At 52.0% G+C, this 16634-nt stretch overlaps 1 protein-coding gene across 1 annotated transcript; it reads left to right on the top strand.

Annotated features, from left to right (window-relative positions):
- The first annotated feature begins 1455 nt into the window (after positions 1–1455).
- On the top strand, positions 1456–6456 carry LOC119254083 (keratin, type I cuticular Ha2-like). Its single transcript, XM_037521249.1, has 7 exons — positions 1456–1911; positions 2587–2669; positions 2829–2985; positions 4259–4420; positions 4497–4622; positions 5172–5392; positions 6345–6456. The coding sequence occupies exons 1-7, from the start codon at positions 1456–1458 to the stop codon at positions 6454–6456; spliced, it is 1317 nt and encodes a 438-aa protein (XP_037377146.1).
- Positions 6457–16634: the final 10178 nt, after the last annotated feature.

The following is a 16634-nucleotide window of genomic DNA, read 5'->3' as shown; positions in this document are numbered from 1 at the left end:
TTGGTTATGAGGAAATCAATTCCAAACAAATCATAATAGGTAGCAAAGAAGGGGAAATTATGCACTCTGTGTCTGGTCATGTTCACACAGCTTTGATTATGAGGAAGCATTCTAGTTATTGAACTTTAAAATGATGTATCTGAAAATCGCCCCATAGCTTCTCTACCTTGAGTTGATAGGACTTGATGGCCTTCCCCCGCCCTCACTAACACTTCGAGGAACATATGAAAATTAAGACAAGAACTTACATCCCAATATTAAATCAATATTAATGTGCGTACATTAAACCTGGAGTGTGAGAGCCCACAGCATTGAGCAGGACTGAAAATCAGAGGTGCTGCATGGTACTTTCCCAAGGAATGCCCAGGGCTTCTGTGCCTGGAGACACCTGCTCCTTGTCTCCTGGCTTAGCTAATCTCGGGGGTGGCAGGAGCTGATACACAGCAAGGACCCAAGTGAGTCCTCCCTGTCCATTGCAGAAAGTGACAGCAGGGTCTGATCTAGCCTGTCAACCTCAGCCAGTCCAACCTTAGCCAGTCCAACCTTAGCCTATCCAACCTCAGCCTGTCCAACCTCTGCCTGTCCAACCTCTGCCTGTCCAACCTTAGCCTGTCCAACCTCAGCCTGTCCAACCTCTGCCTGTCCAACCTCTGCCTGTCCAACCAATAATCAACCTCTCAACAGCTCCATACGTGTAGGTGACCAACAAGGGAGAGGACCAGGAGATGGAGCATCTTCCTTGCAGAGATGTTCATGATATTGAATTCTTTCCCCCGAGTAGGGTCCTTCCTCTTTCTCAATAATGTCCAGCTAATAAAGTATCCCTGATTCATGGGCTTTCTCCCTGTGCCTCCAGTTCACTCTTTCTTCCCTGATATTATTTCTCCTGCTCGGTATGACGATGATGCAGGTTAAGAAGCTTCAGCAGATCTTTCCCTGGATTTATACCACTGCTGGTATCGATGCAGCTTCTGTCACCCACACATTTCCTTGTTAGGGGGCCAGGCCTCTTCCCACAGGGAATGCTCTCATTAATTGGAGCAGCTGTTGGCCCATGGGATTGTGGACTTTCTCAGGGTGGGAGTGGGCGGGGGTGCAGGTGGCCAGGCCACCATGGTCTCCTGGAGCCCCGCCCTGATAATGAAAGCCCAGACACAGAGCTGGTCCTTTGAAGATGTGTCCTGAAGCTCTGCCCTGGTGGTCAATGACAGGAGCCCAGAGTCCTGCGTGAGCCAAATGACATGCTTGGTCCCTTTTATGAGGAAAAGAACTCCTCGTTGGAAACTCAATTATAAATTAATTAGCAGCTTCCTGTGGGGCTCAGGATCAACAGTAACACCCCCCATGATGACTTTCTAGCGTGAGCCCCCTCACTCCAAGGGTATAAAAAGGCCTGAGCGGATGGAGTCTACAGACGCTGGTGATCCCGGGAGCTGCAGACAAGATCTATCCAACATGACATCCAGCTGCTCACCAGCCTCCGTCAAGAGCTGCCCCCGGCCCTCCTCTGTCTGCTCCAGCAACATGAGCTGCCGACCCGAGCTGTGCCTGGGCTACGTCTGCCAGCCCATGACCTGTGTGCCTTCTGTCTGCATGCCCACCAGCTACCGGCCAGCCAGTTGCTTCCCCAAGACCTACCTCTCCAGCTCCTGCCGGCCCAGCAGCTGCCGGCCCACCAGCTCCATGGGGACCTGCAGTTGGTTCTGTGAAGGGACCTTCAATGGCAATGAGAAGGAGACCATGCAGGTCCTGAACGACCGCCTGGCCAACTACCTGGAGAAGGTGCGCCAGCTGGAGCAGGAGAACGCCAGCCTGGAGAGCAAGATCCAGGAGGCCTGTCAGTCCCAGGTGCCCACCATGTGTCCTGACTACCAGTCCTATTTCAGGACCATCGAGGAGCTGCAGCAGAAGGTGAGGGCCCGCAGTGAGCAGACTCTCTGGGGAGGCGACCGGAGTGGCTGCCATTCCAGATCTGAATCTCGTGAATGACTAAGCTGTGTTCATGGAAAAGAGAGTCCCCAGGGCAGAGGAGCCTCTCATGATCTAGCACTCAGGCACAGCCCTGCCTGCAGAAGGAGGCTGGGGTCTCCTTTCAGTTCTATTAGTGGTTTTGAGAGTATGGCTTTGGGGGGGTCCCTTCTCTTCTTGAAGCCTCAGTTTCCTCTTCTGGAAAATGGGGATAATAGTGGTCCTTGTCTGATAGGGCTGTTCAGTGTACCCATGGGTTGCTGCAGGTAAGTGCTCGGCAGGGCCCCGGCACAGGTGCCTTTCCAGGAAGTGTTAGTATTCAGGACTAGCGCCAGTTCTGGACTAGTTCTGTCACGTGAATGACTTCAGACTGAATGAGATTCTTTCCCTCCACATGGCTCACTGCATTTCGGAATCAGAAGACCCAGGTGCTCAGAAAATAAATCGCAAGTTCTCCAAGGCTGGCAGTTCACTAAACAGCCCCCAAGTTCCAGGGAAAGGGCTTCTGCAGGGATGGGTGCCAGGCTGCTGAGCCCCCCCGCCCCAGGCTATCATATTCTCATTCAGCTTCTTTTTCTTTCTTCTCCGCCCGGACTAACCCTGTGTGTTGGCCCCCAGGTTCTGTGCACCAAGGCCGAGAACGCCAGGATGGTCGTGCACATTGATAATGCCAAGCTGGCTGCCGATGACTTCAGGACCAAGTGAGTTTGGCCAGGGGCAGGGCAACCCTCTCCCTGCACATGCTGGGGGGCAGCTTTGCATTGGCTTCACAGGGAGTGGGCAGAGCACTAGCAGTTCAAGGTCTTCCCTGGGTCTGCGCTCAGTTCCAGCCCTCAGCGGCTGACCCTGTCTCCTCACAGGTACGAGACGGAGCTGGCCCTGCGGCAGCTGGTGGAGGCTGACACCAACGGCCTGCGCAGGATCCTGGACGAGCTGACCCTGTGCAAGGCTGACCTGGAGGCCCAGGTGGAGTCCCTGAAGGAGGAGCTGCTGTGTCTCAAGAAGAACCATGAGGAGGTGAGTCCCCAAGTCGAGCTGAGGTGGCCCTTTAAGGCCGAGTGGGAAGTGTGTGTGGTTTGGGGCCATTCCCAGGCCTGCCACATACTGCTTCTGTGACTCTGCCCATTTACTTGACCTTTGTGAGCCTCCTCTTTTGTAAAGCAGGGATAAGCCTATCACACACAGTTGCTGCAAGGAGTAACGTCGGTTATGGGCACAAAGCCCCAATCACCTGGTCAGTGCTCAGAAATACCGGCAACCTCCTCTCTGCATTTCCTAGCTCTGGGTGATGCCAAAGGCTGTGGCCATTGTATTTGCTTTGCTCACAAGAGCTGCACACAGGGGTAGGTGGTCTTGGGGCCAGAGCAGACTTGTGTTCTTGAATGCCCCATGCCATGGCCTGTCCCTCCTGCTGGGGGGCCCCATCTGTCTTTTCTAAGAAGAGCTGAACTGCAGTATTTTTTTATTTTTCCTATCCCCGTCCTTGTTTTACCTCTTCTCTTCTGCTTGCTTATGATATACATTGTCCAAAAGCCCCAGGTCAACCCTTTACTTTCTGATTTTCCCTGGACTCCTGCAGGTCCCTGGAGGGAAGGCCCTCCCCTGGCATCTGTGTGTGCAGCGCCCACCTGAGCTTTGGAGTTTTTCCTTCTGCTCTGGGTTGACTCTTAACCTCCTGACTTGAGATCTGCAGGAGTAGGTGCTCTGAGTCCTGGCTGAGTTCCTTTGGCTTAAGTGTAGCGCAACTATCAGTCACCACCCACTCCCTGCGCACCCTAAGGCGCCTGAGTCATCCCATTTGAATCAGAGAACTGGGAACTGCACCAAAAAGCCACTAATGAGGCTTACTGCACGCTCCGCAGCCTCAGCGACAACTTTCTCTCTCTGGCAGCGAAGCCTGGCGAGATGCCTGCTTTAACTTGGGCCTGGCACTAAGGGAAACTGGGTTCCTGCTGCCCTCCTTCCCAGATGAACACACACTGGGTGGGGGGAGGCTGGAAAAACAGGGGCCCAGGTTCCCCATTTTAGCTCAAATGGACCAAACAACTCCTGCTGCTGTTCTTGGCTTCTGCCTAAGTGACCAGAGGACTGTGCTGGGACGCAGCTCCCATCAGGGGTGTCCAGCTGGAGCAGGGAGGCCCTGAGCTAGTGGGGAGAGGACGCAGGTCTTTGGGGTCCCTCTAGCACAGCGACATTGAGCATCTTTGGAACCAAGCACTTATGTCTTCGTGGGGCAGAAAGCTAGAATCCTGTGACTTCCCACTTGCTCGGGACTCCTGTGCCTTTTCAGGAAGTCAGTGCTCTCCGCTGCCAGCTTGGGGACCGCCTCAACATCGAGGTGGATGCCGCGCCCCCCGTGGACCTGAACAGGATGCTGGAGGAGATGCGGTGTCAGTACGAGACCATGGTGGAGACCAACCACAGGGACGTGGAGGAGTGGTTCAACATGCAGGTGGGCCTCTCACATGGGGGTGGCCGCCCAGTGTCCCCGAGGGGGCACCCAGCTTCTCCTTCTCTCCCCCTTGCAGATGGAGGAGCTGAACCAGCAGGTGGCCACGAGCTCCGAGCAGCTCCAGAGCTATCAGTCAGACATCATCGACCTGAGACGCACGGTCAACACACTGGAGATCGAGCTGCAGGCCCAGCACAGTCTGGTGAGTCTTGGCAGGGGGTGCTCTCTGGCTCTGCCTCCCAGTCTGGGTGCAGGCAGGAGGAAAGAGGGGGAGGAGGCCCAGATCCAGTCCCCAAGGAGGCTTGTTCTCAGCTTGGCCTGCCCTTCCAAACCCGTGCTCCTTGGGCGTACCTGCAGTTCTCCATGCCCAGGCTCCTCCCTGGATAAGTTCAGCTGGAGTCTCTGGAGGTGGGACTGGCCTGGGCATTTTTCAAAGGCTCCCATAGGACTCTAAGGTGTAGGCAGCCTTGAAGGCCACTGCTCTAATGGTGTTCTGCTGGAGGAGCCTGGAGGACCTCAGATCCAAAAGAATTTCGGATTACCTGGACCTTCAAACCCTAGTCTGGTCATTTACCAGTGGCTAAATCATGATACATTCCTTAATCTCTCTGGGCTTGAGTTTTCACAGTGGCTTAGGTAGGGAGGAGTCATTCCCAGCCCCAACGAGTGACTTGGCTCTGGATCCTTTCTGAACCAGGGCGTGGAAAGCAGTTCTACCTCTTATAGCCATTTTGCTATCCTTTTGCATTAGAGGGACTCCTTAGAGAACACCCTGACCGAGACCGAGGCCCGCTACAGTTCCCAGCTGGCCCAGATGCAGTGCATGATCACCAACGTGGAGTCCTCACTGGCTGACATCCGGGCTGACCTGGAGCGGCAGAACCTGGAGTACAAGGTGCTGCTGGATGTCAAGGCCCGGCTGGAGTGCGAGATCAACACGTATCGGGGCCTGCTGGAGAGTGAGGACTGCAAGTATGTGGGCCCCGCTGGGGCTGCACAGAGACACGTGTGCGAGGGCCGCGGAAGTTTCTAGGAAGGTTCTGGTCTCCCATGAGCTAGACCTTGTCATGACCATGGCATGGTTAGGAAGCTGGTATGATCTGGAGGCAGCCAGGCAGGTATTCGTGCTACCACCCCAAACCTGGCCCCTTGGAGACTCCCTTCCAAGTAGACAAGCCCCTTTCAAGTGCCTACCATGTGCCAAAGGCCTTGAGAGATACTGAGATAGATGATCCAAGTGTTGTTGGGTCTCCTGATGATCCAGGAATCTGAATTTCTTTTAAGTGTTAACTTCTCCTGATTTTTGAATATTTTAAACAAATTAATGAAAAGACAGTATTAACCAAATCAAAACACATTCCAGGCTTGATGCGGCCCCTGAAGCCTGCCCAGTCTCAGGGCAGGGCATCACGGTCTCCATCCAATGTCCAGTGTGTTGTTTCTGTCCGCCTCTGAGCTTGCCCTTTCCCTTTGGCCTTGCAGTTCTGCTTATGAATTCATCTTATCCAGCACAGCCTTAAGACCTTCTCCGTGCTAGTCTGCGTCCATGCATGGCACCTGACCTGAATGCCTAGTGGCCAGACAAACCCACTAGGCCTTGGATGAGGCCAATATGGATGAGATACAGGCTACCAGAGGGGGATTGGAAGGGAGAGATCAGGGGAGGCTTCAAGGAGGGAGCTGCTCTTCATCCTCTGTACAAATGGGAGCCACTGCAGGTTTCAGTTAGGAGAGGGCAATGATTGGATTTGTGTTTGTAGATCACTTGGTCACTAAGTTGACGATGGTCAGTTGAGGCAAGAGTGGAGTTGGGAGATAAGGTAGGAGGCCACATGGGTGAAGATGATAGCGGCTGGGCCTGGAGCCTCCTGCATCCAGACTTGCTGCTGGGTTGGGTTTCTCTGACGCTGCCATTCTTTTGCAGGTTGCCCTGTAACCCGTGCTCCACTCCCTCCTGCCCGCCGTGTGCGCCGTCCCCTTGCCTGCCCCGCACTGTCCTTGTGCCATGTGTGCCCTGCCCCCAGGGCCGCTACTGAGGACTCTCAGGGCAGTGGATCCTGGACGGGGGCAGCAGGCTGACACAGCCCCGCCAGGAGGAGGACCAAGCAGTGCCAGGAGTTGGGCCACCTGCAACATACCCTGGTGCCACAGGGGGCACTGTAGCCCCCATCTCTTAGGTGCTGCCTCTCATTTCATGGGCAAATTATTCTCTTTGCTGATGTTTCTGGTTGTCTCTGCTGCTTTGAAGAGCCTGTATTCTGTGTTAATGGCAAATAAGGCCTCATTCAGTGGCCCTGCAGAGGCACCTTTCTCTATTTGTCATTTAGGCTGCTGTATCAGCCTAAATGTATCATAGAATTGTATGAGCCCAATTCTACTTGGTTGGGTTCAAGAGTAATGTGGCTAAACTTTATATTTTTATGCCCCTTCTGCTTCCTTAAAGGCTTGAGAGTTGTTCACTGAAAGACTTGCTAGTCACAAACCAGTTAAAAACAGGCAATTGATCCAGATCCAAGTGATGAAAGAATAAAGAGAGGAAGGAGATAATCATGCCAGAAACGGAGGCCAAACTACTGTAACTGGGATTAATACTGCAATAACCCCACCCCAAGCCTCATTACAGCCACTACAATGGGATCACTCATTCGAAACAGACCTAATCCCAGTGTGTGCGAAGCCCCACTCCTTCCTAAACGAGGGCCAGATGAGGATGATGCAGCCATTTCTACCACTTCCAGAGCACTTGTGATGCCCCTGGCACTACACCAGGCTCTTACATAAACTCAGTCTTCATGGCCACCTGTAAGGCAGTGTCATTTCCCTCTCAAAGGTGGTGGACGGAACTGTGGAAGAGGTTTAGTCAGTGGCCTGAGGTTATAAAGATTGGAACTCAAGTCTGGCCACTGCCAGCAGCTTTATCCTAACCACTCTGCTACACTCCCGAATGCCTGCCTAGCAAGAGCTCACGCAACAGAGATTGCGAGAAAGTACTAGTTTGGGGGAGAGAAGAAAAGCCTCCACGTAGCTGGGGGGATCGAGATAGCCTTGAGGGATGAGTAGGATGTCTGTAGAGCAACAGAGCCATGGCGTGTGGGGTCTGCAGGAAAGTCCTCCTAGGAGGCCGCAAGTGGCCCTACTGGGGAGCAGGTGCCTGTAAATACTTCTGGGAAGAAAGCCCAGATGGCCAGGAGGTATCAGATCTTGGGGGGCCTTTGTACTCCCCAAAGAGTCTGGATGGCAGTGGGAGGGTGGCTGCGGGATCTGAGCCTGAGGATGACATGACTGGAGTGGTATTTTAGAAGAGTAGACAGGTTGGCTGAGAGGCAGGGAGGAAACCAACTAACAGAGGGTAGAAGAAGCTGACAGGGTCTCAACCAAGGCAGTGGGTGGGGACAGAAATATAAGGGATCTGGTTGGGAGACTCAGTGAAGGGCTGACCTGGCACAGGATTGGTCAATGGCAGAGAGAGAAGAGAGCCAGGAACAGCAATCCCGAACCCCCCTTCCAAGCACATAGTTCTTCCTTAATGAGCTGAGGTGATGCTTCTAATAAGGATCTGCCCTCTGGACTTGCCAAGAAATGATGAGAAGCAGATTGGACCCTGCAGCTGCCCAGGGCTCTTGGACATGATCCTGCATGCACGCCTGGCAGACAGGGCCCAAGTACCCTGCTGGGCCAGCCGAGGTTGCCAGTTGGAGGTGGGGGTAAAACTTCAATGAGCTGGAAAACCCAAGGAGAGGGCTTTGGGCTAACTGGATGTTCTGCTGACTGCGACCAGCGATTCTTAACTTCAATCCTTGTGCAAAACTTGTCTAGAATGTACTCAGTCTGATAAACAATAGAGTGGACAGAACCTCTCTCTCGGTTCTAGAATCCTAGGGCTGTCTGCCCAAAATGGTAACCACTAACTGTAGAGGGTGATTGAACTTTTAATTCAATAAAATGAAACATCCGTTGCACCAGCCATATTCCCAGCGCTCTGTACGTACGTACCTAGCGGTACCACACTGCAGAGGACAGGTAGAGGGTGTTCCCACTGCAGACAGTCGTGTTGGACGGTGCTGTCTGAAACTGTCAGAATCGCAAGGAGCCTTACAAGGATCTGCTTCTTCCTTTCACAGATGGGGAGTCTAAGGCTGGGCGGGCTGGAAAGACGTACCCACATACACACAACCACCAGATGGGAACAGAAGCCAAGTGTTCTGAAGCCAGGCCTAGCAGGTCTTCGAGCGCTTCTTGCTTCTCTAAGCACCTGACGTTCATTATTGTTTCAAGCTAATAAATAGTCTCCCTTTCCCTTCTTTTGATGTCCCTAAGAACAGCAAAGTTTTTTTCTGAGATGCTGGAACTCTCTCCTGGGAATATAGCTCCCCTTTCAAAAGCAACTAGCAGCCACCACACTCTTCATCCTTTGAGGCTCCAGAGGGCACAGACCTCAGGCAGTGGCCAGGGCTGCAGCAAGAGCTATCACATGGGAGTTGCTGGCTGGGAGTCAGCCCCCACACCCTTTTGGGACTTCTGTGGGCAGATATTGTCCAGATCTAACCTGGCCCCCGTTTCCATACCTGTGTGTCCACTCTGACTTGCCAAGACCTGTCTGCCACCCCCTGTTCAAGCTTTTTATATGATACCAAGTCCAGGGGCTCAGGGTCTAGAGAGCGCCCCCTGTGGGGCCGGTGGCAGCCACGCCCTGTGTTTGGACAGTATTTCCACACAGGTCAGGGCGCCCAGGCCCTCCTGCCTGGCCCATCTGCTTATTGAAGTGTTAGGAGGCACAGGGTGTGGACTCTGGGAAACGTCTATGCCCACCAGAACCTTCTCAAAATTGGACTCAGGGCTGTGATAAGGGAATTCAAAGAGGAACTGTGTCCTCATATCAAAGCATTTGGATTTAATGAACTTTGGTTTATAGGAAAACTGAGGCAGGGCCATGGTACAGCAATAAAACCTCCACATATTTGATGTTTGGGAAACACTCCCATAGGCAGCCGGATCCTCCCGAGTATGGGCTGGGAAAGAAAGCTCCTGTGTTTCAAAGATGCAACTTTCCCGGAGTTCATTACATTGTCTGGGCCTCACTGTCCTAGAGTGTGATTCCCATCTGGGTGGGAGTGTGGCCCACGGATAGAACCACCTTCAGGGAAGCCCCGATGGCCAGAGGACCATGGTTCTGGGGTTCCCAGAGAGAAAGGCCCAGGACTCAGACACCGTGACCGGCAGGCGGGGCGGTGTGGGACTGAATTATTCCTAATAGTCCTCTTCCTTACCTGTAAACCAGTAACCAAACACGCCAGCAAGCATCTTGCCATAATGGAAGTGGTCAGTGGCTGTGGTCTCAAGAAACCGGGCTAATATTCCCCTTCCACTGCTAATGTGCTGTTGATCCCGGCCCAACTCCCAGCCTCAATGCACCCAGTCTCTTCCTTCTCCTTGGAAATGGGGATAATTCTACCTGCTTTAGAGTCCTTGGGAGAGAAAGCAGTTTGGATGCTACGGAGATGCCCAGCACAGTAGTATAGAAAGATCCACCCCCCTCTGCCCCCATCAAAGGTGACATTGAAGTGCCCTTATGCTAGAAGAGCTCATGGAGAGGCAAGCTGGACAGAAGGCCTCTGGCTTCAACGTTCAGCCTCTGTTTTGACCAGTGCCAGATGAGCTGGACCTGCGCCAGGTGGTGGAGGTTGACACAAGCAGCCTCACAAGCTCCTGGATGGCAATTGGGGTGTCCTAGAGCTCAGCAAAAATCCCCCAGGGAGGAGCTTCTGTGTTTGAAGAAGCCTGAGCAGGTGGGTACAGGCGGCTGAGAAGTGGCGGAGGCCGACTGAAGGAGGCTGGCCAGGAAGAAGCACAGACCTCCTGCTGGGATTTGCACTTGGGCACTTGCCTTCTTCAGCTGACCTTTACCCTACTCCCAAGTAAAGAAGCAGGGCCGGAATCTGGGAAAGGCAGTACTGCAAAGGCCCCATTTTAGGGCTAAGGAAACGGAGGCTCAGAGAGAGGAGGGGACCGGTGCCAGCCAGAGGTCACTGCTTAATGGGGTGGGGGGGGGGTCACCACTCAATGGGGGGTCCACTCTCTGGATGCAGAGGGCATCAGTGTCAACCTCAAACAAGGGCAGGGAGTGTCTGCAGTAGACAAGGCGATGCGGAAAGTCTTTTAAAGACTGGCCTTAGTTTGTGGGAAATGATTACAGATGCTGGGTTCAAAGCCTCCAGAAAGAGTAGACATGGAGGGTCCTTTGGACATGCAAAGGGGGCATTTTACAGATGAAAGCAGGATGGTCAGAGAAGGGTAGTGACTGCCCCACCCACTTCTCTGTGACCCCATCTCAAAAACAAATTTAAGATGATTTTAAGAACAACTCTGTGTGGGTGTCACTCTTGCTGAAAAGCTAGAAAATGGGGGTGGGGATGAGGCCACTGAGTTCATGGAGAGAGATGCTAAGGAGGCGGCTGGGGTCTCACTGCTCACCGAGGCTGCAGCTCCCGGGTCCTCACCATGTGGGCGAGCAGCCGCAGAGTGAACACAGTGTCCCTTCCTTTTGCGTCCACAGGAGGTCCCCACACTGACACAGCCCAGCAGATCTCGACTTCCTTTCCTTGCTCACAGACGTGATGCCGAGAGGAAACAAACATTAACCGCGGGGCGGCTGGCCACGCCCTGCAGGCCCACACTGAAGAGCTGCAGCATCTGGTTAGTTCCTTCAGCTGAGCATCCCTAGCCGGAGCTGGTAATGTCTTGGGTTGTCTTGGTCTTACTGACAAGGTTGAGGGGTTGTAAAGGCCGGAACAGGACACAGTGCAGGTTTTCCGATCCCATGCAGACTGGGTAAAGGAGGAGTCAGAGTCCTCAGTAGTTTTGCAGGTTTTTTATTTGGGGTTCACCAGGCATATGACAGGCAGGGGTGCTGCCAGCCTCCCAGCCCCCAGCAAGTCTTTGCTCTATCTGGGCTTTCTGGCGTTCATTCTGCTGCTTCTCGGCTTCTCTTTCGGCTTCTGCTTTGGCTTCTACTGCTGCTGCTGGCGTCCCCGTGACGCCGCCCTTAAAAAAGCACAGTCTTAGCCCAGCTGAATCCCATCTACCTCTGCCCACACCCTACTCCAGGTGCCCGCCATCAGGCATGCATTCAGGACAAGGATCCATCATCTATCCTGATGGCGGAAGGGCAGAAAAGCCTGATATTTTCTTTACCCTATAGGGGTTTATGCTCGTTAACCTCTGCACTACCAGCAAGCACAGGACGGGTTCACTGTGGATTCGGGAAGATGGGTCAAGAGAGTCCTGGAGCTCTCAGTGGATTTTACAGTGCTCTCAGGGAACCAGGCACACCAGGCAGGGAGCCTGGCATGCAAAGAGGCAGGCACAGGCCGTTGGAGGTCGGCGGGGAGCTGGAAGGCAGGCAGGCAACTGAGCTGCCCAGCACCTACAACCTTTATAGTCTCTCTGGTGTTCTCTTGTGGTCTCACTTCTCTGGAGTTACGCTGATTGTTCTCTCGCAGCTGCCCTTATATCCCTGGCCTCTGGGCTCTACGCATGCCCACACCATACTCCAGGTGTCCACAATCAGGCACACGTACTCTGCGCCCATGCTCTCAAGGGCCCAGGTGATAGCCACAGAGGCTAGTGGAGTAAAAAGCCTGATTAATCCATTTACCCTACAACCTCCTTGCCCCTTTCATTGATATTCCAGAAAGACTGCAGAACTCGCCGTGTGAGGCCGAGGACTGCTTCAGCATGGAGCTGGCCCAGATGCAGAGCCTGATCAGCACCGTGGAGGAGCAGCTCAGGCCTGGGCTGACCTGGAGTGGCAGAACCAGGAGCACCAGTTGCTGCTGGATGTCAAGGCCTGGCTGGAGAGCAAGATCAGCACATTCTGGAACCTTCTGGAGAGCGAGGACTCCAAGTACTGGGAAGCCAAGGACAGTCCTCATTTACAAGCATTGGTGTTTGCGGTCCCTCCAGGCGGAAGGCGTCAGACCACCTTGAGCCCATCACCTGCTCAGGGGAGTGGTGTCTCCTCTCTGCCACTGCTTTGCTCCCTCGGGGCCCCTGCTCTTCTTGCCCTTATCCTTACTCTGAGCAACTTCTTTTCCATGCAGTGACCTTGAACCGTGAGGAGGGAGGGCAAGGAGTGTGTGATTGGCACAAAAACAATGAGCTGGGCACTTTTTCTTTCACTGAGTCCACACATGTGAGAAGCCCTGCCTTAAGTGAAAAAAAATGCTACTTTAATTAAAAAAAATCTGGCTTGGCTCCCCCATGGCCTCATTGACCCCAGTCCACTTGGGGTTGTGCTGTAGCTGAAGGAGTGGACATGGCCCCAAGGAAATGGCACCCCAAGTGTCCCATTTTATAGCCAAGGCAACTGAGGCTCAGAATGATGGCATCGAAGCGCTTGTGTTGCAGAATTTATTCACAGTGTCCCGTGCAGCGAGATCGCCTATGTCTGCTGCTTGGTCTGCTAATCTCCGAAGGGCGCTTTCTCTCTCCCGACCAATTTCAGGCGCCCTAGAGATTTCTGCAGGGTGAGGAATACCACCAGCACTAGCCGGCGTTTGCTGAGTGCTCTCCTGGGCCCCAGAGGCTAACAGCCCCGGGTCTGTTATTTCCCCTCAGCCTTAGAACAATCCATGAAGACAACATCACTGTCCCTATTATCATAGATGAAGTTACGGGATTCTGAGACCTTAATTTGTGCCCAGCCACAGAGCTAGTGTGAGGGAGAGACAGGACCAGCTCTCTGAGCTGCTGGGCTTCCTGTGCCAGGGGGATCCTTCAATGCACACGCTTCTCACCCTTTAGGCCACACACCAGGGTGTCCTGCAGCCCACGCCTGGCGCTCAGGCAGTGGAGCCCATCCTGTGCACCCACCAGAGGCCACGCAGGGGGTCTGGGACTCTTCTGACACTGCTGGTGAAAGGGAGGTGGGGAAGGAGAGACTTACCTGTGGCAGAAGCCCACCTGGCATACGTGTCCTTCAGAGGTGGGCTTCCCTGCAGCTTTGCAGATTCTCAGGAGAATTAGACACACATTTTGGTTTCTGAGATTTCCTTCTGGAGCACTTGGCGAGCTGCATCGCTTGCTTCTGGTTGCTGGCTAAGAAATGAAATGAAGGTGCATGTTGAGCTGTGTGGACTGTTGTCAGGTGATTTCACCGAGTTACAGTGGGCACAAGTCCAGTGGCTTTAAACTAAGGCTGTGACTCATTGATGGTCTATAGGGTCATTTCAGTGGGTTCTGATCAGAGAGAGAGAGAAAGAGGAAACCGTAATAAAGAGAAGTATCTGTATGTGATCCTTGGCTCTGCTTACATGTGTGTATCTTGGGTTGCAAAAGCTACAGAACAATTCATTCTTGGGTTGTGCTCAAGAGTTTAAGCACGTGGTTGTTCCCGAGCTTGCATTTATGGGGATCTGGGGGCCAGAGAGCCAGCGGACTGTTTTGGGCCACACAGTCAGAGAAGGCAGCGCTGGGAGCAGAGCCTCTACAGAAACACCCAGGCCTGTCCCTTTTTTTTTTTTAAAGCTTTATTTTATTTATACAAGAGCTGGGGTACAGGCCAGATGCATGGGAGGGAGAGAGGATTCACCAGAGACAGAGCAGGGAACAGAACAGGCAGACTGATGAAATACACTGATGAGGAGAGCAGCGGATGAGACAGGAGAGGTCTGCCTCGCCATGTGGGTTTCTCCCTGGCCTGCCGGGGATCGAACTCGTGCTGCAGAGGCTGTGGATTGCTTCATAGTGCTTGTGCCACCAGGGAGGCCCATACACCAAACTTTTAAAAGCGGGGTGATGGTGATGGTTGGAGACCCTGAAGAGGAAGGGAGCTGACATTTATTAAGTGCTTATTCTGTGCTAGATGCTACGTTGGAAGGTCTACCTACCCAGTGTATTTTACTCCCACCTTTGAGTAATGGCTATTGTAAATGTGTCGGCAGCCTGTCACCCCAAGGAGAGCCGGAGTCTTCTGAGAATACCTGTTTACTCTGCATGCGGAGTTCCAGGATGTCAGAAGTTCTGCAAACAGAACTTCTTCCCAGAATTGACTCCTGTTGTTTGAGGACATACTGGCTTGTGTGCATGTTCCCTACTAGCTAGAAAAACTTGTTCCAGCAGTAACGTATTAATTGGTATATGCAAAAACACAATTGCGTGCTATTTTCTCATTCTCGTGTTCATGTTCATGTCTTCAATAAAAGCTCGGGCTGGGACAGTGAAAGGCAGAGCTGCTCTTGATGGCACTCTCCAGCCTCCCCCTGTTGCAAATTCATTTAGAGTCTGAGTCTTCGTTAATAGCAGAGAACTTCATTGGCCGTCCGGCTGTCCATGGCAGTGCTGTCTGAACAGGGTCCTGAACCCTGAAACCTCAGAAAGGTACGTGTGGTAAGTTTGTTCTCCAGCTAACCTCTATAGTCATGGTTGCGACTGACTAAGAGGGGATTTTTTCAAGGTTGGGTAACAAATGGGGCGGAATTCGTCTCATCATCATTATAGAACCCTTTTAAAATGCCTTTTAGAACAGAGTGGAGCCACTGTCTCCACTGACAGCTCAAATGAGCTATTAGATTGGGTCATTTAGACCTCTCCGTGGTTTCCAGATGAAGGTGTTTTGGATACAGAAACTTGGGAATGAATCGGTGAAACTTTGAGAAGTCATCTAAACAAGGTATGAAAATCCCTACTGTAGCTTTTCCAGCGTGGCCCCTGGTATGAACGGCTCTAGAATCCTTGCAGGAAACTTTAAAAAAGGAAACTAAACAAACATAAGTATGAGATACTTGATATTCCTCAGCCTTCGATAGCTTCAGAACCACTAAATGAAAGGGACAATTACCCTGCCAGTAAAAGCCCTAAAAAAATAAATGGTCGCATAATAATCCTTTTCAGAAGGAATCAGTTGCTGGTTTAACTCCCTTAGCAAAAGCAAGGAAAGAACAAAAGACAATATTATCCAGAAATGATCCAGAAATGGCTTCTGTATTGATGGCCTTTCTGGTACAGGAAATGCCCGATCCTAATGACCCTAATCAAGTGCTACAGCAGCATCAGTCTTTTGACCTGCAACTATTAAAGTCACTAAGAGACAGTGTTCAGGAAAATGGAGTCCAAGCCCCTTTCACTTGGGTTATTCTCGATTCTTTTCAACAAATTTGACTGCCTCCTTTCGATTGGCACATGGTTACAAAAGCAAGTTTGACTGGTGGGGCATACTTACAATGGAAGGCGAGTTTCAGAGACTATACACAAGAACAAGCCAGATTAATCAGCAAAATTACATCAATATTTCTTTTGAACAACTTACAGGCAGTGGTTCATGGTTGGATTTAAACCAACAAACTTTATATGACCACCAGGCATATCAACAGGTCTCTTTAGCAGCACATAGAGCCTGGCAGAGCTTGCCTGAACCCAGGGAACTGGATCAGTCTTTCTTGCATATATTGCAGGAGCCCCCTGAATTTTTTGCTGATTTCCTGGATGGACTGACAAAAGCCATCAGACATCAGGTTGGCCGACATTTTGATTAAGCAATTGGCATTTGACAACGCAAGTACTGATGTTCGAAAAGCCCTGGCCCCTATAAGGCAAAAGAACTTAAGTGATTATATTTAAGTTGCCCGAAACATCGGCACACAAGAACAAAAACAAGGGGTTTTCTCAGAGCCCTTAAGAGTGCTTTCTGCTTGAAGACTAGGACACAATGCTTTAAGTGTAAGAAATTTGGACACCTACAAAGATATTGCCCTCAGAAAACACAAGCCTTTAAGCAAGGAGGCGGGACTGTTGCGAAGAAGGAGCTGCATCAGGCTTATGTCTTTGGTACAAATAAAGCAATCATTGGGCCAATCTACGCCACTCAAAATTTGATTTAAGGACAGCAACTGCTTAGATCAGTCAGGAAATGGGTGGAGGGGCTTCGCCTGGGCCCTGAAAACAATGGGAATTTTCCTGGTACAGATGCAATATCCAGTTAGCAACGGACAGTTGCATCGCTTGCTGGATCCACAAGAGGAAGCGCAGGGTTAGATTTCTGCTGCCGGTGGCATGGACTTTACAATGGCCATGGGCATACGAAAAGTGCCAGCAGGAATTTATGGTCCTCCACCTACCAGAACAGTAGGAAAAAGTGGGCTAAATGCAAAAAGAGTGAATCATTCCAGGGGTAATACATGAAGATTACACTGGGAAATTCTGGTTTTATTTTCTTAAT

The sequence above is a fragment of the Talpa occidentalis genome, unplaced genomic scaffold (genome assembly GCF_014898055.3).
Source record: "Talpa occidentalis isolate TD23 unplaced genomic scaffold, MPIMG_talOcc4v2.1 talOcc4.288, whole genome shotgun sequence".
In the NCBI taxonomy this organism is placed as follows: Eukaryota; Metazoa; Chordata; class Mammalia; order Eulipotyphla; family Talpidae; genus Talpa; species Talpa occidentalis.
Note: the sequence above shows the minus strand (reverse complement) of the source record. Positions and strands in the feature narration are given on the sequence as shown.

Excerpts from the sequence above, each read along its gene's own strand:
- LOC119254083 (XM_037521249.1), top strand. The coding sequence starts at position 1,456 with ATGACATCCAGCTGCTCACCAGCCTCCGTCAAGAGCTGCCCCCGGCCC. Across the intron at positions 1,912-2,586 it reads TCGAGGAGCTGCAGCAGAAG|GTTCTGTGCACCAAGGCCGA; the intron begins GTGAGGGCCCGC and ends GTTGGCCCCCAG. Across the intron at positions 2,986-4,258 it reads TCAAGAAGAACCATGAGGAG|GAAGTCAGTGCTCTCCGCTG; the intron begins GTGAGTCCCCAA and ends GTGCCTTTTCAG.